The 27,134-nt window shown below is 38.5% G+C and overlaps 1 protein-coding gene across 2 annotated transcripts in view; it reads right to left on the bottom strand.

Moving 5' to 3' along the window:
• MMS22L (MMS22 like, DNA repair protein) overlaps nt 1–27,134 on the bottom strand; it is a 97,668-nt gene that overhangs the window by 55,346 nt on the left and 15,188 nt on the right. For both annotated transcript variants that reach the window (XM_074581075.1, XM_074581077.1), the window contains 6 exons: nt 24,333–24,446; nt 22,330–22,509; nt 16,522–16,584; nt 7,117–7,236; nt 6,498–6,724; nt 3,410–3,919 (listed from right to left, as the gene is read on the bottom strand). In XM_074581075.1, coding sequence (XP_074437176.1) covers nt 3,410–3,919; nt 6,498–6,724; nt 7,117–7,236; nt 16,522–16,584; nt 22,330–22,509; nt 24,333–24,446 — 1,214 coding nt within the window. The remainder of the gene's footprint in view (nt 1–3,409; nt 3,920–6,497; nt 6,725–7,116; nt 7,237–16,521; nt 16,585–22,329; nt 22,510–24,332; nt 24,447–27,134) is intronic.

Genomic DNA, 27,134 nt, shown 5'->3' with positions numbered 1-27,134 from the left:
GAACTGGCATAAATATGCAAGAACTGTTTTCAAAATAAAATTACCATTTTTTTTGTTATTAGGTTTGTGGTACTTCTCATTTCTCCTATGGGAATCAGTAGCAAGTCTCCCTGAAACTAGGCACAGGTGTCTGGAGTACAGCAGTGATTTTACACCCAGGCATGTAAGTGCATTTTATAATCCTGTAACTCAGTGCTAATACACTACAAAACCCAAATGCCAGGATGATGATAATGAGAGAAAGCTCATGTCAGAGCAATACCTGATTACAATAAAAGACATTTTTAAACGTTTCAAGCACTTCTTTTAAGAATAACACACTGCAATGCCAGAACCTACTGTTTCCAGGCACTCAGCAGATTTCTCTGTCAATTTTTACAGCAAGTTCTGTCAAATACATTAAATGCCTGTATTTTTATTAACCTAGGGTTTCTTTTTGTGTCACGAGGCACTCAGATGACAGGTAGTGCTAGAGATTTGGACCAAATGAAAACACACATGGGCAAGCATCCTGCATTTACCTTTAAGAAGAAAGAAGCATCCTGCATCACCATTAAGAATAATGAAAAAAATAATAATAATCAGGATTCTAAACCACTGCTTAAAAATAGAAACAAAAAATAAAGGAAAAACTTATGTCTGAGCTAGAAGCTGAATGCTCCAAGTAAACACAGGAAGGAAGCACTTTGCATTTTTATTTTGGGTAGTTTCTTGATTGTTTACTGTTTATTTTACATATGTTTTTAAAAAGGAGACTGTATTAAAATACAATTTTCACTTCATACCAAATCTCACTATGAAGATCAAATACTTGGAAGTGCCAGCAAGTAGCATCTTGTTTCCAATTATCCACTCACTACACACCAAAAAATGAGTTCTCCTGCCAAGTCATAGTTCTATTTAAATATATTGACACCAAAATAACCTTAATGATAACAATAAAAAAAGTGGTTTAAAAACGCTTATTTAAAATAGTCTAAGCATAGGTAAATACAACAATCAAAAGCCACCAGTACTTTTCTAGCAGACAAGAAAAATACAATAAAAACCTGGGAAGGGTTACTTTAAAACACAGTAGTGTAAAAATGGTGAAGGTGGGAGTCTCTTTTCAGATGCCTTTTAAGAAAAAAGAAAGGAAGAAAACAAGCGCACTTTCAAAACCTTGCATGCCAAGTTTTAGCCCAGAGCAAGTTTTCACTGCTATGTTACAAACCCTTGAAAATAAAGGTTTATAATGGAAATGCTGACAGACCCTTAACCATAGCAGCATGAATAGCTATAATTAAGGAAGAGCTTTTGGCTACACCTCACTCTGCAAATGAAAGATTGCCATTTTTACAGTATCCTTAAATAAAATCAACTGGGAAGCCTGGTATGCGATTTTAGCAATCCAACAAGATATATTAAAGGGGACTGCTAAAACTATTTGACATTTTAAGCTTTAAATACTGAGGCATTTAGTTAACGTAACCAAGTCAGTATTTTCATAATGCTACTTAATCAGCAATAAAGAATGCTCCTGTGAGCCATCATCTGGGGTTAGCAGAAAGTGGCACATGAAGTTATTATTTCCTAACAGCCTAGAGGGAGCCGCTTTTCTCTTTAATCAGTGATCTCACTTCCTCCCTACCTGTAAATTCCCTGTCATGCAGTTATAAAATTATTAGAGTGCAGTGTACAGAAAAACTACATTTATGAAAGGCCTACTATCCTATATCTGCCTGGATTTTAAAAACAGGAGGCAGAACGGCATTGAACCATTTCATCCTTTTCTGAGTTTGCAGACAGACCAGGCCTAATCAGTCTGGTTAAACCCATAACGGTTTAACATATGGTTGGCACAAAGTCATCCAAATCTTCTCAATGAAGAAACTGTTTTTACTGTTGTTTTACTTACATGGCCATAGAGGACTTTTTTTTCAGTGAGTCTGTCAAAGTGGGAGAGAACGAGTAACATTTTCCTGTTACATACAACCTGAAGATCAAAGCGTTTTATGAACTTTAAGGAATTAAGCCTTCTCTGTAGAGCGGATAAATAGGCAGGTAACAGTAACCACACGTATAAACACGGGGGTTGAAATAAAGAACCATTAAAAACAAGGCTCTAATAATCTCTCTCATACCAATTAGTATTTCAGCATGTTGGTAATTCAAATATTTCAGCCGAGCTGCTTTTTGTAAGAAAAGTTACGAATACTGTCCTGTACCTTGTCTGTGATGACCTGAGAAGTCTGTAATGAACTTCTACGCCCTCCTCTCTGCGTTACAAAAGAACCACATAACCCCCAGTTCTGGAAAGCTTCAAAATAATGCCAAGTTATGAAATAGGCAACTTTTTCACCAGTCTCAAATTTCTTCCTATTTCATCTTTAAAAAGAACACAGCAAATGCTGTGTATTAGCTAATGGAGAAAACGTCAAAGTATTTTTGAAGTCTCCAATTTATTCCAGTAAATACATTCAGTTGAACCGAAATAATAAATAATAAATCAACTAAACTTAGTTTCGTGCTTCATCTTTTTTCAAAAGACTGCCTGAAAAACAGTTGTCTTTGGATGTATATGCTATTGACAGCTGCAGTCAAACTACTAGACAATAACAAAGAACCTAGTTAAAGAGAGATCTTGCATATGGGCTTCACTATTCCTATTATGCACCCTTCCACAGCTCTTTCCACATATTTCAGTCTTGCACATTTGAAGTAATGGCAGATCAATAGCTGCCTCTTAATATCTTATAAAAAAAAAAAAAGCAGTTTGGGCTTCAAACTGGAGGACTATCTCTGAAAAGCATCAGTAGACATAAATATGCTTATTGAAGGGCACTGTGGATGTTGCAAACTGAACTAGTACATCAAAGCAAAACTGCTTGAAAGTGGTAAAATATGATTTCCTTCTTTCCTGTCGAACCCCAGACAAGTATTCAAATCCCCATAACTGTTGTATTTGATGGCAACCTTGGTGAAAGAGAAAAAAAATAGAATGAAGAGTCTGAAAAATAGAATAGATTCACTGAAGAAAATAAAGAAAAAAACCACACCAAACACCAAAACCCTCTAATTTAAGTAACTTAGTACAGGTAATAATTTTGCAATTCCCAAAACAGGATGCCAAAAGATGGTATTGTCTGAAATAGTAGCAGCTGGATGACTTTCTATAGAGCCACTAATTCATAACAAAATATCAGGGATGTCAAACCTCATGTCTTGAAACAATAAGGAAACATTTCTAAGATTTTAAATGCAGTGAGGTATTGGTGGATTTTGAAATTTAACATGTCATTCACAGTCCTCCAGAGATTTCTCTTTCCTTTTACTCTATTTCAGTAAGAAATTAATATGAACTACAGTTTAACCCTAAACACAAAACCAACATGCCAGTCTATATCCACAGTTTAACTAAATAACTTACCGAAGTCTGGCTAGAACAACCTGAAGAAAATTTAGGACCATACTCAGTTCAGCTCCTCGACAAGCAGGCAGCAGCATAGTAAAGCCATCATTTAACAACTTTTCCTCAGAAAGGCTCAAGTAGCAGCTGGTCTCAAACACTTCTTGGACACCATCGACGTAGGTTGAAAGTAGAGTCCAGAGATTTTGTTTCTGTGTGTAGTCATTTTTGGTTACTAAAAACTCCTTTGCCTTCTCACGGAAAGCATTTGAGAGTTTCTCAGCTAGGACACTAATGTCCATGTTCTTCTCAACATAAATCAAAAGGAAAGCAAAATGACCTCTCCAGATGAGAGCTCTCTGAGACACGGTAATGGCAGATGGAGTCAGGAAATCCAAAAGATCCAACACTCGACTCACTATATCTTCTGTCTCCGCAACAATTGCTAGCATGAGGAACAGATTAAAAAAGTTCTGCAGCCCCACTTCCGTCAGCTCCTGCATTCTTCTCCGATGGAACTTGGAATAAATTCTACATTAAAAAAAAAAAAACAAAACAAAAAAAACCCAAGAAAGTTTCTTAAAGTACGCAATTTTCTATCTGCTTGATACAATAAAATTGTATTTTCATGCTTTTAGTTTACATTTACTTTCTTCCAATAACCCAGACATTTTAAATATCCTCTTTTCCCTCCTCTCTCCTACTCTTTCAGCTACTGGAACAAACACACCATTTCATTTTCCACTCCCAATACAAGGACCAAGTGAGGAGTTTTCAACCCCAGGTACAGCCTAACCCTTCTCCCTTATCCAGCCTCTAGTACAAAGTCGAGCACAACGTTCAGAGCAGACTCTCTCGACTTTGTGTGTGATGGATGTCCGCCTTCACATCAATCAAACTTAGTCCCTGAGGGCTACTAGGAAAGGAAGTAATTTGTTATTAAGTGGCATCTCTCAGCAACAGCAAACAATCTCCGTGCAACTTCTTTCCTAAAACTCCATTGTTTCCAGATGGCATAAAGAAAATGCCAAAAAATGACCAGGGACCCTCCTTCCTTTAACTAGTGATGCCGGTTCTTATGTGATACTCCCACAGCTGCTGCCATCAAAGGCTCACCTACATAACCATCACTCAGTAAAAGGGAGAGGAAGATTTCTGACGGAAAGCTCCTTTTCTCCACAGTGCTACCCCAAAGTCTGTACCGACCTGTATTGCACACCTACTGTATGGACTGTGAACTACAGGTTTGGGAGAAAACAGGGAAACTAAGGCATTTGTGAGAGAAATGTCTCTCCAGCAGGATGATGTTAAGAAACTTTAAGTTGTATTGCTGATATGACGGTGCTCAAGTCATACGTGGCGGATGGGAGAAGCGCTCCTACTTTGCAACTTTAAAGTGGTCGAGAAAAAGCAGAAAGCTTTTACATAGATGCCTTTTCTGTAACCTTTTCTCAGATCTGGACTTTTAAATAAACGTCACCATTCCTACGAGAGAGGAATAAGATGAAAATAGCTTGCTTAACTTTTTGATTCCTGTGTTTAAAACCTTGGGTATACCCTTCACCTTCAATATTAAGTAAGTTCCACAAACAGTAGGTAAACATCCATAAATGCTGTTTTCCTATCCTGTCACCTGGAAAAATAGTTGAAAATGGTGCTGAGGTTATCAAATCTAGCCACCAAAAAATACAGCAAATCCAATTAATGTTGTTTAGTAGTAAATTACTACTGACAGGCATTTACGTTCTTCATGCATCAATTAATGGTTGGTTAGCTGCTGAAAACAGAGTTCATCCCAAAATCATAGCTGTAGGCTGTTAAATTTTGCTACTTGTGTAATTGATTTATTCGAGGTAGAAACGATGAATACCGGTTGAGCAGAGCGACATACTGTGTGTTGTGTATTATTATTCCCCCTCTTAAATTAGGGAAAGTAACAAGCTATAATAGCACAAAAATGTAAGTATGATTTGTTTTCAGTAAAAACAGAGCAGGCTAATCAGAATTACTAACTAAAGCAAGACACTGATTCAGCATCCAACAACATATTTGTTTCTATGTAGTTGTAGCAATTTTTAAACTCAAACTTTTCTGCCTGTAACAACTCATAAAATGTACGCAGACATTAGATACATTTTTCCCTTTCTGATACCCAGGATAACCCTTCTTTCTTGGACGGAACATACCACATAGCTTTGTAAGATGTGCACGCACATGTTCATTTTTAATATATTTTAAAATATATTTAATATACTTTAATATATTTTTATATTTTACATGTTCATTTTAAATATATGAATATATTATACAAAAGGATTTCATTAATGCTTAATAAAATTTTAATAATTTTATTAATACTTACTAAAATATTTTAAAAATCAAAACAAAAAGCACAAAACAAAACTAATTCTGTCTTTTACATCCAATGAAAAAATTTTTCAAACGTTAGCACCTCTAACAGATCAGCGTAATTTCATTACTATAATAAAATTTTTAAGGATTAATAAAGCATATAAAATATCAGGATTTTGATTTAGACTATATACACTTTATGGATTTTTATATCATGACTGACCGTACCTCTTAATTAGTATGTTTCAAAATTAAATGAAAAATTAAATCCCTCACAAAAAAGAAAACATTGTGAGAAATTTTGGAAACCATGAAAAAGAGAACGGCAATATAAATGAAACTGCAGGCCTAGCAAGAGCCAGTCTGCGTATTCTTAGACAACACATGGCTTACATACAGCTCAAACAGAATTTCTGTCCTTTAATTTCATTGTCTGTCTGGCGATAGGGTTGTACTACTGCATAGGTTTCCAGTGTACCAAATTCCTGGCCTGTGGGATGAAGTAAATCATCACAAGCTATGATTGCCAAGGTGATTCTTGGACCCAGCTCTTGGACCCCATCACAGCCTCAGCTGGCAAGAGAAACTTCAGGGAACAACTGTCATCTTCAAATTATAAAACACCCTGGATGCCTCATCCCCTTTGCTTTCTCATGAGCACAGCACCCCCCGCTTGCTTTGGTACGTGGCTGGACAGGCACACAGACAGGCTGACTAGACCTCTTAGAAAGTGAGACAAACTAAATAGCGGCCATACCGTCCTTTAATTTGTTTCCAAGGATGCACGCCACTGTTCTCTGCCTCTTCTTTCATCATCTGTGCCAAAATGCTGAGAAAAATGAAGTAACTGTTGCTGGAGTTGTACAGGGCGGGGATCTCCTGTTCACAACAGCAACTTTTCACCAACTCAAGCATCGACAAAGAAGTTTTACTAACGTTTGCCAGACCCTTCAGACCAAGCCAAGGAATGGTAAAGCAACTGTTCTAAAAGAAAAGATAAGTAACAATAAATGTTAATATTCCAAAGGCATTAAGATGCTATCCTTCACACAAACAAAAGGACGTGTTCCTACCACAAATCAAAAAATAAGTGTATTGTAACTATGTGCAAAGTGTTTTTACAAGATCTTAAAATCAGTAGTCCTGATGAAAAATAAGAGTAAAAATTTATTATAATTTGTTCTATCGTGACATGACATTTTTAAACATAATTTCTTAAATAAATACAAATAAATAAATATAGCAAACTGTCATTGATTAGTCAGTTTTACAAACATGTAGCAATCAGGCTTGGCTAGAGGAGAATCAGAATCAATTGCTAAAAATCAAGGACCATACACATGCAACTCTACATTTTTATGTATTCATCTACTTACCAGGTTCTTGCTGTAATAATCCCAGAGTATGGTGACAACAGATAGGTTCAAATCCCAAAAACTACACAAAGTCAAACAGCACTGAAGATGCATTCGTAAGTGCTCCTCTAACACACCAGTCTTGAAAAGGAAATAAAAAGTTTACTGTAGGAGGGGAGCTCAATACTACCAGACCATTAAGAATAATTTCCTAACATAAAAATTATTTTTTAATTATATAACATTGAGTAAATGTATCTGCTAGTGCGAGCGATGAACTAGAAGATAAAAGCTGACACTTGCATCCTGAAATGCAGCCAATATAATAGCTCATCATGCATGATTTCAGGCGTCCACAGAGTTGTAGACACATTAAGATAACAGCCAACTCAGTATTGTGAACCTAACTTGAAAAATGACCACGTGGTATAGAACCTCACAAAACAGAGGGCAGGTGCAACTATCTGAGAGTTCACATTTCTCTTTATAGAGTTCCAAACAGGAGGATCTTTTCTTTCTGAATTGCATTCTTTCTCAAACCTCTGCAACATGGCTATACTCCTAACGTCCGGACAATTCTAAATCAAGGGCAAATAAGACTCTGAACACTGGGGGGGAAAAAAGCGAAAAAGCTCTCCCCAGACCACACAACATTTTTTGCATTCATCAGTTCCAAATTTTGTACACAGAAGGAAGAAGGCTCATAAGAAAGAAAGTAGGAAATTCCAAACAATTTGAACACAGTGAAGCATTCGGGTTGTAACTGTGCGATACTGAGAGTGGGATTCATCTCATCCAGCTTTTGACATCAGCAGTACTTGCATTTGAGCTAGGACATTACGAGCTCCATGCTCAGACTGAAATCACATGTTTAATCCAGTTTATTTTAGACATCTACTTTAGGATGATGACAAGTATAGGATGATAAGCCCTGGAAAGGCTTTATTGTGGTTCCGGTTGGAAGGGACCTTAAAGACCATCTAGTGTCTATTGTCTCGACTACAAAAGTGGTTTAGTGGACCTGCTTGTGTGTAGTTGTCTTAAGGAAAGATTTTTACACGTGCAAGTTTAACACATCTCCGAGATCGCAGTAAACTTGTTCTGTGACAAGAGAAACCCCTGACCTACTTCTAGCTTTCAAATACATCTAAACGCTATACAGGCCTGGAATTTTTAACTGCATAAAATAAGCTAAAGAAGAATGAAAGGGTAAGGAAAAAAAAAAGTATACAGGATGAATTTTATGACTCAAAATCATTGGAAGGGGAATGAAGGAAACCGTGCTGCACATAAATATTGGGAAGTCCGGCAGGACTTTGGTTTCTTTGACCATGGCCTGATTTACAGAACACCAGGCCTGCTGGTAACAGGCAGGAATAGTTTATCTTGCAGGGGGAAAAGGGTTCTAGGACAAGAGTTATCAGGGCTCATTGAAAAGGCTTTAAACTAGATTCAAAGTGGGGTGGGGATGGTACTGGGCTTGCTGGTGAGGCGCCTGCGCGTAGTTGCTCAGCACTTGTTGGGGAGCGTGCCAGTATTTCAGAGAGCCAGAAGGCCTACCACATCTCAGGGTGAATACTACACACAAGACTCTCTCTCTGAAATGCTCATACACCAAGGCACGCAGCATGGGGAATAAGCAGGAAGAGCTGGAGATCTGTATGCGGTTGCAGGGCCACAATCTCATTGCAACTACCGAGATGTGGTGGGACAGCTCACGTGACTGGAATGCTGTCATGGATGGCTATGTCCTTTTCAGGAAAGATGGGCCAGCAAAGGGTGGTGGTGGAGTTGCTCTTTATGTGAGAGAGCCACTGGAATGCATCAAGCTCTCACTGGAGGCGGATGAAGAGAGGGTTGAAAGCTTACGGGTAAGGATTAAGGGGCAGGCGAATATGAAGGACACAGTTGTGGGTGTTTATTCCAGGCCACCTGATCAGGATGGGGAAGCTGATGAGGCTTTCTACAGACAGCTGAAGGTAGCCTCGCAATCGCAGGCCTTGGTTCTCATGGGGGACTTCAATCACCCTGATATCTGCTGGGAAGACCACACAGCCAGGCATGCCCAGTCCAGGAGGTTCCTCCAGTGTACTGATGACAACTTTTTGACACAGGTGGTGCAGGAGCCAACAAGGAGAGGAGCACTCCTGGACTTAGTACTGACAAACACAAAGGGACTAGAGGAGGACATTAAGGTTGGGGGCACCCTTGTCTGTAGCGATCATGAAAAGTGAGAGTTCAAGATTGTGGGCAGCACTCACAAATCAACATGAAGTAAAATCACAACCTTGGACTTCAGGAGGGCTAACTTTGACCTCTTCAAGAAACTGCTTGGAGAGATCCCGTGGGCTAAGGCTCTGAAAGGCAGGGGGCTCAAGATAGCTGTTTGGTATTCAAAGACCGCTTTCTCCAAGCTCAGGATCGGTGCATACCTAAGAGCAAGAAATTGGCCAGGGGATGCAGGAGACCTGCATGTTTGAGCAGGGAGCTTCTGAAGAAGCTCAAGTGGAAGAAGGAAGTTTACAGCAAGTGGAAGAATGGACTGACCACTTGGGAAGATTACAAGAATACTGCCAGAATGTGCAGGGATGAAACGAGGAAAGCCAAGGCCTCCCTGGAATTAAACCTGGCAAGGGATGTCAAACTCAACAGGAAGGGCTTCTTCAAGTATATTGGAGGCAAAAGGAAAACTAGAGAAGTTGTGGGCCTGCTGATGAATGAGACAGGTGCCATGGTGATGGAGGACGCGGAGAAGGCAGAGTTACTGAATGCCTTCTTTGCTTCAGCCTTTACTGCTCGGCTCAGCCCTCAGGAGTCACAGACTTTGGAGAAAGTAACAGGGAAAGAGGAAGACTTCCCCTTGGTTGAGGAGGATCAAGTGAGAGATCAATTAGGTCAATCAGATATTCACAAGTCCGTGGGCCCTGATGGGATGCACCCGAGAGTGCTGAGGGAGCTGGTGGAAGTCATTGCCAGGCTGCTCTCCATCATCTTTGAAAGGTCCTGGAGAACAGGTGAGGTGCCTGAGGACTGGAGGAAAGCCAGCGTCACTCCAGTCTTCGAAAAGGACAAGAAGAAGGACCCAGGGAACTACAGGCCCGTCAGCCTCACCTTCATCCCTGGAAAGATGATGGAACAGCTCGTTCTGGGCGTCATCTCAAGGCATGTGGAGGAAAAGAAAGCTATCAGAAGTACTCAATGTGGATTCACCAAGGGGAAATCATGTCTGACTAATCTGATAGCCTTCTATGATGGCATGACTGGATGGATAGATGAGGGCAGAGTAGTAGATGTGGTCTACCTTGACTCAAGCAAGGCGTTCAACACGGTCTCCCACAGCATCCTCATAGGGAAGCTTAGGAAGAGTGGGTTAGGTGAATGGGCAGTAGGGTGGATAGAAAACTGGTTGAAAGATAGAGCTCAGACGGTCGTGATTAGGGGCATAGAGTCTAGTTGGAGGTCAGTGATGAGTGGTGTTCTCCAGGGGTCAGTACTGGGTCCAGTCCTCTTCAATATATTCATCAATGACCTGGATGAGGGGATAGAGTGCACCCTCAGCAAGTCTGCTGATGACACAAAGCTGGGGGGGGTGGCTGACACACCGGAAGGCTGTGCCGCCATACAGAGAGACCTAGACAGGCTGGAGAGTTGGGCAAAGAGGAACCTTATGAAATTCAACAAGGGCAAGTGTAGGGTCCTGCACCTGGGGAGGAACAACCCCATGCACCAGTACAGGTTGGGGGCTGACCTGCTGGAGAGCAGCTCAGTGGAAAGAGACCTGGGAGTCCTGGTGGACAACAGGATGACCATGAGCCAGCAACGTGCCCTTGTGGCCAAGAAGGCCAATGGCATCCTGGGATGCATCAAGAAGAGTGTGGCCAGCAGGTGGAGGGAGGTCATCCTCCCCCTCTACTCTGCCTTGGTGAGGCCACACCTGGAGTGCTGTGTCCAGTTCTGGGCTCCCTGGGTCAAGAAGGACAGGGAACTGCTGGAGAGGGTGCAGCAAAGGGCTACCAAGATGCTTAGGGGACTGGAACACCTCTCTTATGAAGAAAGGCTGAAGGATTTGGGTCTCTTCAGTCTGGAAAAAAGATGACTGAGGGGGGACCTTATCAACACTTATAAATACTGAAAGGGTGGGTGTCAGGAGGATGGGGCCAGCCTCTTTTCAGTGGTGCCCAGCGACAGGACAAGAGGTAATGGGCACAAACTTGAGCATAGGAAGTTCCACCTAAACATGAGGAGGAACTTCATTACTTTGAGGGTGGCAGAGCACTGGAACAGGCTGCCCAGAGAGGTGGTGGCGTCTCCATCTCTGGAGACATTCAAAACCCACCTGGACGCGTTCCTGTGCAACCTGCTCTAAGGTGACCCTTTTCTGGCAGGGGAGTTGGACTAGATGATCTCCAGAGGTCCCTTCCAACCCTATGATTCTGTGATCCCCTTCAGTTCGAACTACAGTGCTAAGTCCTGAATTACGTTCCAAGCTCATCCAGATCAGAAAATGCTTAAATGAAAAAAAAAAAACCAATATAAAAACCACTGATGGCAGGTGATGGAAGAAGACAGAATTAGGTTGTGTTGGAGTTTTTGTTTGTTTGTGGGGGTTGTTTGTTTGCTTGTTGTTGTTTTAAAATAGTCTTTCATTAAGCAGCTGTTACTAGAAGAGCAGGACTTGTGCTCTCACCCACAATGCTACTTCTTATGGCTTCCTATGTCTTAGAGCTGCTTTTTTTCCTGTTTTCAATGCTACACAGGGGAGTTACAACTCATTAACTTATCTCTACCTGGCTATACATTCATGTGGAAAACATTATTTGCTACACTTCAGCAGAAGACTATAAACAATTACACCGATCATCTACAATAACTTCTAATCATGTCTGCCTTCTCATGAACAATTAATGTAGGGCATGTGGCTTCTAAAGTGGTATAGTTCTAAAATAACGTGAAAATTGAAAAAGGTATTTTCAGTTGTCATAGAAAATTATATATTCAAGACATTATGTATAACATATGAAAAACACTGAAATAGAAAAGAAACTCTTCAAGAGAGACTCATTAAAAGATGTATAAAATAATAGCTCAATTACAATAAAAATGCCTACAAATGAAAGGTCATCCTCAAGTACTGTTTTTAAATGACATAACTGTAACTACTAAATTTTCCCAAAGTAATAATCTTATACAAAAAAAGGGTCAGAACTGCAGCCATTTTCAACAGCTGCAATTTTATTTTTATGAATAAAAACAAGAATCTTGATATAAAACTCAAAACTGCAGATGAATATATTTATTTCTCTAGAGAGATCTACACAGTTACGAAAGATGTAAAAAAAAACCAAAAACAACCCAAACCAAAACATACACCCTTTAGAAGAGAATGCTTACTCTTAAAGCTGTAATTTGTGCATAGGATTATGTTTAGGATCTAACTGAACAAACAGTGACTGCTTCAGTTAAATTAATTCAACAATAAATATGGTATTGTGAGCAGCTTCAATTTCAACCATTATTTACCCATCCAACAACAGTTTTCAAACAGTTTCCAAAACCAAGATAGTACTGAAGGCTTTATCTCAAATTTAATATGAAAGAGTTCTCCAGACTTCAAATATCCCTGGGATTAATGGATTCTCTCATTGCTCTTTTGCTTAAAATGGTCTCTTGCACTGCTGGAAATACTATCAGAACTCTTGAGGTAGTCAGCTTTTAATTTATCGCAGAAGGGAGGAACACCAGATACTATCAAAATGATAGTACTATCTAAACACAACATTTTTCTCTTATGACCTCCTACTGTAGTAACAAAATTGGTTTCCTAGAACTCCACCAAATACTTCTGTATCTCTTTTAGACTAGAATTAAAGAAAAAACATACTGAAGGTATAACAAAATTGAGAAAGAAATGAAACAACATGAAGAATTTATTTTCTAAAACGAGAGAAGGCTAATAAGACAGACCGCTATTAGTTCTCATAAACAAAAAAGCTTTTGATTCTCACTTACAATAAAACTTTGTAAACACAAATTCATCTTATACTGACAATCCATAAATTTAGTCAGTTTGATGTTGCCTAGAATACAAATACAGCTATGTTAATATTCCTAGTACAACAATGTTCATTTTGTAGTACAAATAGAATTGTAAGCCAGCTCTACTTTTGTCATTAGCCCAGTAACAGAAATCCAAATTACAACAGAAATAGGGAATACCTCGGTAACTAGTTTCCCCATAAATATCCTTTGTGATACAGATGGGAGATCTTTCACACGAGCAATTGTCTTCAACTCTATCCATCACGAATTATAAAAGAAGAGGGCAGTATCTGGCTGAGAAACTCACCAACCTGTCAAATGACTGAAGTGATATATCCAAGGAAGCAACACCCTACGCTTGCCCAGGTATCCATTATTGCTCCTATCTTTATTTACAGCTCACAAATATTTGCTTCCCATCTCCATTGGTCCCCTAACCCAAGCAGCACCTTCACGTCTTTTCCTTGCTCAGAAACAAGCTGACTATAAGCTTATAAAGAAGGAGTTCTGGAGACATGGCACTGTAGCACCCCTCTGCCACCTTCACCTGGACATGGGACACCTTCCTCAAAAAGTCTTTATCACCCCAAAAATCAAGCATATGCTGGATGAAGGTGGCTCAGGTTCTCTGCCGCCCACAAGGGTTGCCCTCTCTGTTCTGGAGACCACGAAACTCAACAGTTTTACTGAAACTACCAAAGTGCTGCATGTTTAACACTGGTTAGTCATTTTTGCATTCCAATACATAGCTGTCCAAAGAATGTTAAAGCTCCAGCTTCTGCTGACTCATCATCAAAGGTGACCATTCTTTTCTCTACTTTCATGATGCTTCCTTACCCTCAAAATCCATGTCTGCAGCAATGCCTATCAAATCATCCTTCCACAAAATAGAAACTGAAGCTCACATGAAGAGAAATTAACAGTTACCGGTAGGAGAGAGAGTATGAATTTACATTACAGATGTATGATCTACACCTTTTTCAGATGCTTTTGAATGCACAAAGCTATACATACTTGATTTAATCCCCATTTCCCCCCCATCCTTTGTATATTCCCATTCTCCTTCTGAACGCCTATAGCCTACAAGCTTTTGACGTTAGGGAGCAGCAAGCACAAGTGGATTATGAGGTTGATGGACATACTATGTACTAAACATTATTAGTTTTTAAGCTCCCATATACTTAAAAATGAAGTTTCTAACCACCAATTCCTGCCCTCTCTTGCAAATGAGTGATTCAGCAGTATCATTCCTTCTAACTTATTTTACACAGCTATTACTGTGCATCTCTCCTATAGATAACAGAGGGCATATGCTGAAAAGGGTGGCTCAGGTAGGATTTACTAACAAACTCAAGCCAAATGTTAGCGGGCAGTATCATCAATACTGTCCTATTGTTCATTCGAAGAGCAATGTTCACGCTTTTGCTCTTTCCTGCTTCTCCATGTTCCATTTCATTACTCTCGTTCCTACATTTTCTGGTCTCAAAAAAAATTACTCAGCAGATACTTCAGATACAAAAGCGTAAGTTTTTGTAAGGTAAGAGTGGCCAGATGAAGCTGACAGATCAACAGAGGAGAGGGACTTGTCTACTGGTAAAAGAAAATCTCCCTCCTAGACACTGTCAAGGCAGCTGGTGTGCAGGAATAGGAAGCAGGATTCATTTTTTAATAAAAGTATGTATATGCACTCATGTATGCACATTTAGGGACTAATCCCCTACAAGGAACATTTCCTACAAGCAGCTAACTCCATAACACAAGAAAAAATAATGAACAAATTAAAAAAAAAAGAAAGAAATAAACTAGATGGCTCCTTAGACTGTTGATAATAGTTGCAAACATACTTGGTAAATGAGGGTTTGTTTTAATTCCAACAGTGGTTGCCTTTGGAAAGTAAAACAGATATTTGTCACATATTACTGTGTCATGATTGACTCCTCATTCAAATCTTCTAAACTTGGCCGCCTATTTACCTTTCTAAATTGTCTACAATAGTTGTTTAACAGAAGCATCAAAAAGCTGTATATTTTACATATATTAAACTTCAGAGTAATCTTTATTCAAAATATTAATCATTCACAAGAAAAGAGGAATATTTTGAAGAAAAAACATGACTACAAGTGTCCTCTTACTGTTTTTCAGGTTGCTGACATACACAAGGTGCAACACAGGAAGGTGGTTAATAAGCTACTCACAGCTTTTATGCCTCTTATCTAAAACTCTCTAGTTTCTCTCACAGGATGGTAAGTATCCAATAAGTGATGTTGTCACTGTAGTTCTAATGTATATGCGCAGTGTGTGTATTCCGTTACATACTGTAAAATTATTCAAAAAGAATTAACCTTTTAAGCTGAAAAACTACATGAACAAATGCTACAGTTTATGCATAGCGTGATTTTTCAACTTTTTAATACCCTATCTATTGTTTCAACTATCCTAACAACTACAAAAGATCGTTTTGTAAAAACTGTAGTTGTAACAAGTATTGTTCTGTGTGCCAGCTTCAGCCACAGCTGTTGCTACTGCATAAGCAAGGCACCAATAATAAAAAATAGAACTGAGTCCTCTTCTGCTTTCATCAACAGAACTTCGCAGGATGTTTTATTATTTTATCTGAGACCAAATAAAAAATAAACATGTTTATTCCTGTCTTAAGCATACACAAATTACAGAAATTATTTTTACAGGAGTTGCTGATATAGCATTTGCAATTTGTACCGTGCAACTTCAGAACAAATTTACAGAGTTGCAACGCAACATATTTAAAAACATGATGAACAGCAGCATGTTTAAAAGCATTTTAAAAGGAGGTCAATTCTGACCTCTGGGCCATGAAGCACTGCATTAACAGTTCTGCAGAAAGAAAAATGATAAGGTATGAAATGACTGCTCAGAAACTAGAACCTTATCAGTAAGGGTTTGATTCAAGCCTGTAAGACAAATTGCTCAGCAAGGCAAGTCACCTTCCTGCTGTGATGAGGATATAGCTGAATTTTCAATGCAACTGACTATCTCCCTCATCATGTCTCCTCAACTTGATGTTCTTACATTCAGGATCTGGTTTACATTTTCTAAGCATCCAGTTCTTATTCTGAATACATCTTGTCTGAGTAGCCATATACTTACCCTTCCAGGATAATTATCTTTTTCCTTTATTTAACAATTTAGCATCAGGCACAACCACTTTAAAGCAAATGTAACTGCTAACAAGGAGGGAACTGTATACTGCTGTAGTTCAGCTATGTCAAGGATGTTCATTTAACTGTGATAAAACTACTAGAATTGCAAAAATACAGCTGTTAGTTGGACTTTGTTTCATGCACTGTCTTTTCCTGAAAGAATCCCTGACACTTTCCTTGTTCCTTATTTCTTCCTTTAGACACTTACTTGAGCATCAGTGGATTTTTTAAGAAGTTCTTCCACAAATTCCCAATTGCTTTCCTTCTGTTTCTGAAAAATAACAATTAACAGCATGAAATAGCATTTGTATTCCTCACAGGAATCATTATGTAATAACATGAAAATAAGCAGGCAAGCGATTTCCAGAAATATTTCATTTCATGACAGCATATTGTAGTCATCCCCAAAAGCAGATTTTTTTGTTTTATGAAGGTAATTGATACCTGTCCTAAAAATTAGGCCTCAAAAACAAATAAAGAGACAAAAATAAAGAGTACACAATTTAAACTGGTTTAAGTGACTCATTTGCAATCCCAACCTTCACTTTTAATAAAGAAGCAAAACATTCAGCCATTTTTTTTTATTAGCACAAGCAAGCGTGTAAGTATGTCTTACAATTTCTTTCTTTAACTTTCTATAAGGAAGATAAATGGGGTAAGAAGGAGGAAAAGTACAATCTCATCTTTTCTTTTTTCCTTTTCAATGAAAAAAAAGAAAAACAACACTTCTAACTAATTTTTTCCAGGCCAAACATTAAGGATTGTTTTGGCCAATCAGTAAGGAGTTGGCCAGATAGTAATAATCTATATAGATAGAAAAAAAATACAGGGTAGGTCAAATATGGCCCATAATTCATATTCTTCAGCTTGGGAAGACAGATGACTGTCCATTTGAATAAACTAGACCACACTTGTGAAGTAAGAGAGTTGCATAGCAAAGTATATTAACAAAGAATAGAAAAAGGTATATTTAGGCGAAGCATGAAAGAAAAGGGTAGAAGGTTTGGCAAACAAGGCTATTTATTTCCCAGGGGGGTGTGTGGGGGGGTGGGGGCGAAAACAACCAAGCCAACATCTTTAAAATTCTAGGAGGTCCAAACATCATCTCTTACACTCAGTTCTCTCTACAGCTTGTGTAGATAACTAGATGTGTGAACACAGTACTTTCATCATTGTCCTGCCTTACTCATTCCCTCCATTGTCACAACTGCTAAGCCTTGTAAATTATTCTGCAGATATCTGTCCTTTAAATGTCTGTACAGAGCTTACAATAAAGAGCATCTTATGCTTTGGTAATTGAAATATAACTGCTTTCCAGCAGCAACACCATCATGCCCCATCCCCCTCTGCTAGTGACAACACTACTTAATGCTGTGAGTTGGTGGCAATTCCACACAGAACTCCAGAGAGTACCAAGAGAGAATTTTAAGGATGAACTCTTAAAAAAGATGCACTAATACTTAGAAATACAATTTGACAACTTGGTGGGTTTACATTTTTGCACGACAAGAAAAAGAGCATTCTGAAAGACTGCTGATGGTATCAAGTTGCAGTCTGTAGACTGTTTATGGAACAAGTATGAATGAAAGGACAGATCTGCAGAATGTTACACTAAACCTGCGATTTCACGATTAGGAACTCGAGCAGTATCAATTAAGGAGTTCCCACTGCTTCCTCCTCATCCTGCCAGCTGCTCTTCCTGCCCTCACAGCTGTGGCATGCCACTGCCCAGCTGTTCTGCTCCTTTTGTTTGTGGGACGCAGATCAGTGAACCTGCCTGGAGCTTTAGGAGAGAAAGAAAGGAAGAATGAAAAAGGGAGGAGGGCCTGACCTAGGTCATAGAATAGGGACACAGATAATTATGCCAGAACAACAGAGGGCATATCACACCTAGGGTGGTTAACAGGACTTCTTAAGCTGTTATTGATGCCTTTGTATCAGAAAACAGAGCTAGCATTCTGTCAGAAGGAGAGACCACTGCATCAACAAGTAGCCAAGGAGTAAAGGCAGCACTTCAATGAGTAAAACCCAGGAAGAGCACAATCAGCATTCCCAGACAGTTCTGGCTAGTATTTAGGTCAGATTTTTATTTTGACTGCTGTATTTTAGAGCTTGATGTTACGTGAATACTTACCCACTGGCACAGTCGTACTGCAGCCTCCAAGTAGAGCTAATCAATCGCTCAAAAGCCAGATTTGGCAGAGGTGAGGAGATATTAAGAGTCATGCTACATGACTATGAGACCTCCAAATGTCTGGACCAGCCTGCTCAGAACATGCTTTTAGCACTCCCATAGTCCAAGGACACATGATTTATACAAAAGGTGTTCATTGCCAAACTTGCAGCTCAGCTGCAGTATGCAGATCACCTTACAAGATCCTGGAGTAATCCAGGGCAAGCTCCTGACACCAACTGGAATCAATTACAAGAGTGCACCCAGGTTCAGCCCAAACTCAGGAAAGAATGACACCAACCACCTGCTGCACTCTTTTTTTTAAGTCTCAGTTGTCTCTTATCTTTTAACAGACTTGTTTCATTCAAATCCCACTGAATTTACATCCTAACAGTATTCCCTGCTACACTTGCAATATGGCACGGCAACTGTTTACAATACATCCTTGTCAGATAATATGTAGAAACTACAACTCTTACTCCAAACCTGCTGGCTTACAACATTCTCCCCTCCACCCAAAAAAGTCCAAAAATCAACAGAACCTGGAGACCTTACAATGCATAAAAGTGCTGCTAAAACCAAAAAGTTGATCTGAGATCCTCTGGGTTCTCAGGAAGAAACTTTTGCCAAGGACTAACAGCTGACTACCTGGAAGAGCCATACTGGGCTTCTCAGCTGAAAATCCATGCTTGCATATCTTGTCATGTAGTCATTTCAGATTATTCTATCAAAGGAAAGAATTCTTAGCCCCAAGTAATTCTGTCTATACTTCCCTAGCCCACATATTGAAGTTGACCCCTGCAATGTTCAGAAGTAGCAAATTTTCTCATCAGGTCCCATCTTAAATGTACAAATTCTGCTTTTTGGAAGAGTGAAGCGGGACTTGAATGTGGGGTTATGGAAAGACACATGTACTGTACATCCCTCACAACAGAGTCTCTAGGAAACCTGGCCAAAATTTTCTAGTTTAAATATATGGTTTCATGTGTATGAAATATATATTCAATATCTCTGATTCATTGCATATTTGAAATTATGTTATATGAGCTAAAGGGGAAAAAATAAAAAGAAGCAAGTCTGAAACCTATTTAGAATTTTAAAAGCCTTCATAATAACCTCAAGGCCATGCAGACCACATTAAAAAATTGAAAATCTTCCACAGATGACATAGGCTTAGAGGCAATTTTTGCTACAGAGCACATGAATAACCATCATTATGACACATCACCCTCCCACCTCTGATCACAGTTAATTAAAAGAAAGCATGTGTCATGAAGCTATCGCATCAGATGTTTAACCAACAAAACAGGACTACATTGAGCCCCGATGTAGCTCCACTGACTTCAAAAATTTGTATCATGAACTATTTTATCTTATAACGTTCAAAGAATGAGTCTGTAATTTCGGGGGGGGGGACGGGACCTAAAGAAATGGTTGCCATCAACTGTCTGGACAGATTACGTTTTTGTGGGGTGTGGAAAGGCACTGTTGTTACTGACAGATTTTTTGTAAGCACCCATAGCACTTAAGAGAACAGGGATCCTTGGTCAAACAACAACAAACTCACAGCCACACTCAGAGAATGCAAAGCACGGCTAACAGTTTGAACATAAAGACTACCGGAAATATCACAAAGAGCATGCACAGGATGGTCTCACGATTTACAAATTAAGACTTGGTAATTCTCTTCTCCCAGGTGGGGTCTAAGGAAAAAATATTATTTAATCTTGGGCAAACCACTTCCTGTCACTGCGTCTCAGATTCCTCCTTCAATATAAGAACAACAGGAATCCTTTTTTCCATTCTACGTCTGTTTGGCATATTTAAATAATATAGTGCCTGGGGCAAAAAATAATCTCTCACAAGGCTAAATACATAGTACGTATCAGTATGAGAGAGAGAAAAAAAAAATCCAATGATCAAAGTAAACAGTATCACTGCATTTTGATTAGGGCATAAAATATAAGAAACCCACGATAAATGTCTGCTTCACACTAGTTTCAGTATTCGACCTGGGAATAACCTTTTCTCTCCATCTAAGTTCCTCTAATAAGCAGGGAGTGCAGTAATTTTATCTTCCCAATGTCCCTCTGAAATACAATATGGACTATGGTCCTCCCCCACTACCGTAGGAATGGGACAAGAGCAACAGAAGCTTGAGACAACCTTCAGCGTAACAGATGTGGTCTGCAATTTTACAATGTGTAATAAGTTGCTTCATTTTGTTGTGTTATTATTAGAAAAGAGTAAACCACATGGTAATGAGCAGCCTGCCATGGGATCCGAAAGGATCTGTCGGCCGACAAGCAGCATAAGCATCCCACGTTCATCAAGTCCTCTGGTCACCAGAAATGGTCATGAGTTTTTCAACTAAGTACTCAAGCACTGAGTTATCAAATCTTCCCTGTTTTTTTTTTTCCTTGACAAATCAGGGCTTTTGCAAGATAAAAATCAATGAAAGTCATTCTTACTTTTATTAGAAAGTCTAATTTTACTTAGGATTAAAAGCATTCAGAGAAGTTCAACATTTTTTATTCCTTCTCTGTTTATATACTAATGCTTTTAAAGATCTAAAGATGAAGGGGGGGAGGGTTTTTCAGTTACCAAAACAGACTGATCAACTGATGTGATCAGACTCTCCCTCTTTACAGATCTGCAGTTCATAAACAGGTTTCAAGGTTTTAACCTTTTGTCCTAAGTCAGGATGGGAAATCTTGGTAAAAATTTTAACAGAAAAAAGGTACGACCTTTCCAGTATTAATACACACTATTAAATTACAAATAATAAAAGGCACTTCGCAAGAAAGGGCAAATAAGCCCAATTTGGAAGAAGCCATATATACCTGATGCTTGGCAATCTAAGGAATATACGCAATCCAGCTGAAATGTAAAAAAATTTTAAAAAAACCCAACCACCCCCAAACACAAACAACTGCAATGAGGTGAAAGATAAAATAACAGTTTACATGACTCCAGAACTGCAGAAAACTGCAGTGAGGTCCATGAAGGAATTTGATGCATCACTATCAAGTCTGACCATACATACACCTTACAGACGCAGGAATGGCATGTGCAGGTCTCATCCAGGCTACTTATGGAACGCATGGAAGTGTCCACTCCCCCACAATGAGATTCAGAGACAAGAACCTGATTAATTGATTCAATAGCCTGCTGTAGCCAGTAGGAAAAGCTAAGGCCATCTTCTAAAAGCAGATGTCTTGCAACTTAGTACCAGAACTTCCTAAACTGAAGCTTGAATTCAATAGTTATCAGGTAGTGTCTATTGGTACCACACCAACACAGAAAATTACGCTGGATAAACACCTCATCAGGCTCTTGCTGTGATGCAACGGGAATGCAGTCAGACCAAATGGAATTTATCCAAAGCAGAGCTACCACTTTTTTTAAAAGAAGTGGCATTAACAATTACATAGTGGATGTTTGAGGTTTATACGTCATAGGGTACAATCTAAGGTGTTCAGTTCCTAAAAAAAACCAAACCCAATGAAGGACTTACGCTGCAGGCAGACAATCTTAAAATGTATGCTACGTCATTAAGTATATGCTCTACTAACTAGTTGGGATATTTCAAGTTTCCTTAATACATTAATCTACTGAATATCTAGTATATAACATGAATACATCAGAGGCTCCTGGAATGTTTACTCACTTGTACAAAGCACAACTTAATGCCACCAACCTCAAAGGACCTTTTTTTAAGGAGTGTGAAAATTCCTGTATTACAACATGAATTGTTTTCTGTCAACAAAAATAACCAAGCAAAGTTAGACACCTAAATAAATTATAACAACTTTTAGGTATTTAGAAAGAAAGCACACCCACCTTTTCATCTAGATTTCCATTACGGTCAAACTGGTAGAGTGATGCCAGATTAATGATAATCCACCAGCTAAAACTCAATGGGTCTTTACACTGAATTGTTTCAAAACCAGACATCCTTTCAGAACTACTTGGCCGTTCAAAGATATTCTTTAGAGTTTTGTTCACCAAGCTCCAGAAACACTGTAGAAAATGCAAAAGTAAATTTGAACTGTGTTGAATAACAGAGCCTAAGTTAACAATTTTCTCTACAATACTGTCCTATTGATTAATTTGCTTTTACGCAGAACAAGCAAAATGACAGTCATTTAAAAAAAATAAAAACCAGTGTTCAGTATTACCAGAGAAAACCTGGAGCTACTTTAGAATGTCGTTTCTCAAGCGCTAGTAGAAAGCAATGTGAAAGGACAAGCTTTGGTCACAAGGAAGAACATGGTAGGATACTTCACAGGCAAAATTACAAGCTGATGGAATCACGATGTGCAGATGGGATGATGCACCAACACTCACATGAGAGAGATCAGAGTTCTTTAATGAAGACTTTTTTATAACAGATTTTTTGAAAACTTTTAGTGCCAGGCTAACCTAACCAAGAGGAAGACAGTAGTAGATGGTAAAGAATCAGTCTGAAAGACAGCAGACTGAGGTTCCCTGTTTTGTTCCAAGTCTGTTCCAGCACTGACAAACTGATTCTCTTTGTCTCAGATCCCTGTCTATACCACAGTATTACTACTTCTTACAGCCTGTGCCTATCTGTCCTAATTCTACAGAAACTCTTTGAGACTTCCTTACACCTGTATTTCACCCACCTTAGCTGGGTCCTGATCCTAACTTATGCTTCAAAGTGCTAGCACAAACACTTAACACTAACAAAGTTTCACTTGTTTTGTCCACCTTTACATCTGTTGTCATTAATGAGTAAATAACTATCAGCACAAACAGTCTACTACAAAGTACTTCATGCTATACTAAGAGAACCGTACTCATTGTGCAGATAGCAGCTTTGGTTTTTATAAGGATTATTTCAGAAAACTTTCAAAGTATTTTGACACTTCTTAATATTCATTCAGAGAAACATCAGCTCAATTCTAACCAGCAGTCAAGAAAGAAAAATCAAAACAGTAGAAAACACTAGCAAAGGAAAAGAATAAAACAGAAAACATCATTATGCAGTGTATAAAATCACATGGCCAACTAATCAATACTTTGAATACAGCATGCAATCCTGGTACTCGCAATTCAAAGGACAGGAATAGGATGTGGTAGTATGTAAAAGGTTCAGAGAAGGGTGACCAAGATGACCACAGGTAGAGAACGGCACCTGTATAAATGACTGAATACAGTAAGATTCTTCAGCCTAGAAAAGGCAGAAGGTAGGAGATATCAGGGAAAAAAAAAAAAAAATCTGAAGAGGCATATAAAGTTATATGGATACAAGGAAGAAGAACAGGTAGCGATTGGCTCTTCCAATCAAAGTATAATGGGGCATCAAAAGAAGTCAGCAACTACAAGATTCAAAAACAAAAAACAGGTTGTTCTCATATAGGTAGTTAAGGTATGGGTATCAAAGACAGAAACATGGGTTAGACGGATCATTGGTCTGACTACCTGTGTTTCTAATATCTAGAGGCGAATCACTGCATGACATAACACATAAATTGCAAATAATAATAAAGAAATCTAAAAAACAGGCAAAGATGCTTTCTTTTCTTTTGTTCTACCACACAACGTTCACAGTTTACTCCTTTGCTTTGCTTTCTTTAGCACAAAGAGCACTCCTCATCAGTGCCCTAGGTCATAACCAAACAGAACACTGCAAACCTAGAGTTAGGAATTGATGCATGTTCAAGACGGCAGCCTAAAGCACCACAGTTAGCATGCAGTCCTCCTAAAGCAAATATGAAATTTAGTTCTATCATCTAGTGCACTCATGGCAATCTGGGAACATTTGGCAACTGTATTGCATATTTAACATGCACGCACATGTAACAGTATTCTTCCATTACCTCTGTGTGAGACCCTTTATTTCTGTGGCCCAGCAGCTGAATAAGTAGAATCCATAATTCTTTAACGCAGACACAGGAATAATGGTGGCTAGTAAGAGCCTCAGAAGGTCTCACCTGAAAGAGAATATGCAATACAATTATTCAGGGAAGTGTTACTTTTGAAATTGCATTTTATGTACCAATATTTCCTCTGATTTTGGTTATTTGGTTTTGTGGATTTTTTTTTTGTGGTTAAACAATATAGCTACAATTACATATTGGAAAGTGCATTATTACATTAACATTCAAAATGTATCTTTCGTACAACAAAGACTGTTTCCTAATTCTACATAAGTTATAGGTTGTACTATTTCTTAGCTTCTTCTGAGCCACTTTCAAGCATTATTTAATCAAATGAAAATGGGATTCTGAGGCCTAAATGAAAAGGAATTGCAATAAATACTGATTCATTGTCTGACAGTAGGGAAGAGAAAATGATTGATTAGATTTTCTTGATGTTCTTGGGAAGATAAGAAAGAGATTTCAAATGATTTAATAGCTATTATTGTTGTTATTTTTAACTGAAAAATCCTTAATGACTAGGCATAATGCTAGTAGAATATGTTTTTGTTGGCATGAGGATGTTAATGTTCCCACAACATTTCACAAAATCTGCTTTTCGGTAAATTTACTGCAAGGCATTCTTTTAATATGCAGAAAACAGCATATTTCAAATCATGTACGTTATTTGATTACTATTCCATATTTAACAAAATTCACTCAGACTGATGCATTTCAAATGCAAAGTAGTCTTCTTGTGATTCATCTTTCAGTTTTACATTCCCGGAATTGTGAAACAAAATAAGCAAAACAGCAAAAGGAAGTGCTAAATACATAAAAATTCTCTATACACTTTAATGTTTTCAAGACCTACCAGCACTGTATTTGAAATAATCATAGTATAGACAAAACTTTACTTACTCTGTCTTAGGACCTATGAATCCACTGAACTGTAATCAGAGGTGGTAAAAACAGTGAGAAAAAACTCTGTTTAAATAGCATAAATTGAGCACGTATTACCTTCAGCAAGGACACAGTGGCAGAAATGTATAAAGAAAAGAGGCAAGACAAAGCAGCTCATACTCAAGTTTATCCCTAAACAAAGAGTAATCCAAGTTTGAATGATCAACCTACACTCCTATAAGGCAAATAGAGGCAACTGGGTACCTAGAGCAACTAATTCATTTAACTCACTGCAGAACTGTTTCTATCCTTCCCCAAGAATAAAATGAACTAGTTTAGCCAATTAACTCCTAGACACGTAGGTCTGATGAGATGAATGCTGAATTTTTATATCCTCATGCTCTTCGTGATCCATTCATACACAACTATTCTCAAAACACACTGGCACTTAAAATCATTTCTGTATTTGGAAACCTAATGGTATAAAATAAAAATTAAATCAAAATACACAATGCCAGTGACAGCAGTAGCTGTGTGGAAGACACAGAAGAGTGAAGGACTTCAAACCACACTCTCACAATTAGAAGAACATATATATCACCAATAGTTTCAAATCTACATAATATTCTACAAGGATACAGGCTTCTTATTTATCATCCACCTTTAGAATAACACGTTTACAACTACTGTTCTCATACAGCTCCAAATCAGGTTTAAATACTGAACACTTAATTATAAATATGAATTTACAAGCGTGACACATAATTTGTTTTTCTCTCTTTATAAAGAGCCCTGCTTACGCTATTGATTGTCAGGGTCCACCCTGGCAATTTCATTTAAGAACATTGTGAGGTCAAGACTGAAATATTTAAAGTTATATTCTTCACATTCTGCATATGCTGTTGAGAGTTTTTCAGTGTGCCTATGCCACCTCATGCTTCTACTTAAAGATCTGTAATGGCAATCTCTCAATAACCTGAATTAATCTTATGTCAATATTATATTGAGAATAAGCATCAGTATGCCAACTAAAGTCCATTGTAAAATTGATTACTTAACTCTAAATATCCAAAACTGACGCATCTCACAAATACTCTGGTTATGACTCATCACCAAAGAGCAAAATAGATCCTTCAGAAAGAGGTAGTCTACTTATTATTACAGATACAGTATAACACTGGAGGATTTTATGGAAGTATTAGAAACACAAACTATCTTACAAGTGAGAGTTTCAAGCCTTTTACATGGAGTACCAGTTGTTGCAGCAACTAGGTTTCTTCATCTATTACTTGCATCTACTATTGTGCTCTTCTGCAGAAGAGATCCTGCTATCTTGTAGAAGATGTGCAGTATCCGTCCAGGATAGAGTTTGGCTAGTAGTATCAAAGCAAGACACCATACAGATATTTGTTAGACTAAGGATAACTGAGACATTGTTTTCTTCAGAGTCAGTCTGGATTTCCTCTTGCACCATCCTGAGGAGTTCAGTGTCTGGGTAAGAAGGGCTATAACCTCAAACTGTGGTGCTGTTGGGACAACACATCTCTGGTGCCAGAGATGTGCTGCTGAAAATAGAAAGAAGATATCCAAGGACATATATTTCTCTGCCAAACGTATCTTAGAGCACAATGGGCTCAGTACACGATCCAAGTCAAGCATCTTGATACCAGAGCTGCCCACGAAACAGATCAGAAAAGATGAGTGTGGAGCGTGTCCCTCCTTCCAAGGTTACCCACAAGTATTAAGAGCTGCACTTCTGAATATTCTCAGACAAAAGCTTAATGATATGTTTTAGTGATGAGCTGACAGTGTAATCTATTATGGGTACCTGTTGTGTTTTCAACAGTTTTGAGGAACACT

The sequence above is a fragment of the Larus michahellis genome, chromosome 3 (assembly GCF_964199755.1).
Source record: "Larus michahellis chromosome 3, bLarMic1.1, whole genome shotgun sequence".
Lineage (NCBI taxonomy): Eukaryota > Metazoa > Chordata > Aves > Charadriiformes > Laridae > Larus > Larus michahellis.
The sequence above is the reverse complement of the archived record's forward strand: the minus strand, read 5'-3'. Positions and strand labels throughout refer to the sequence as shown.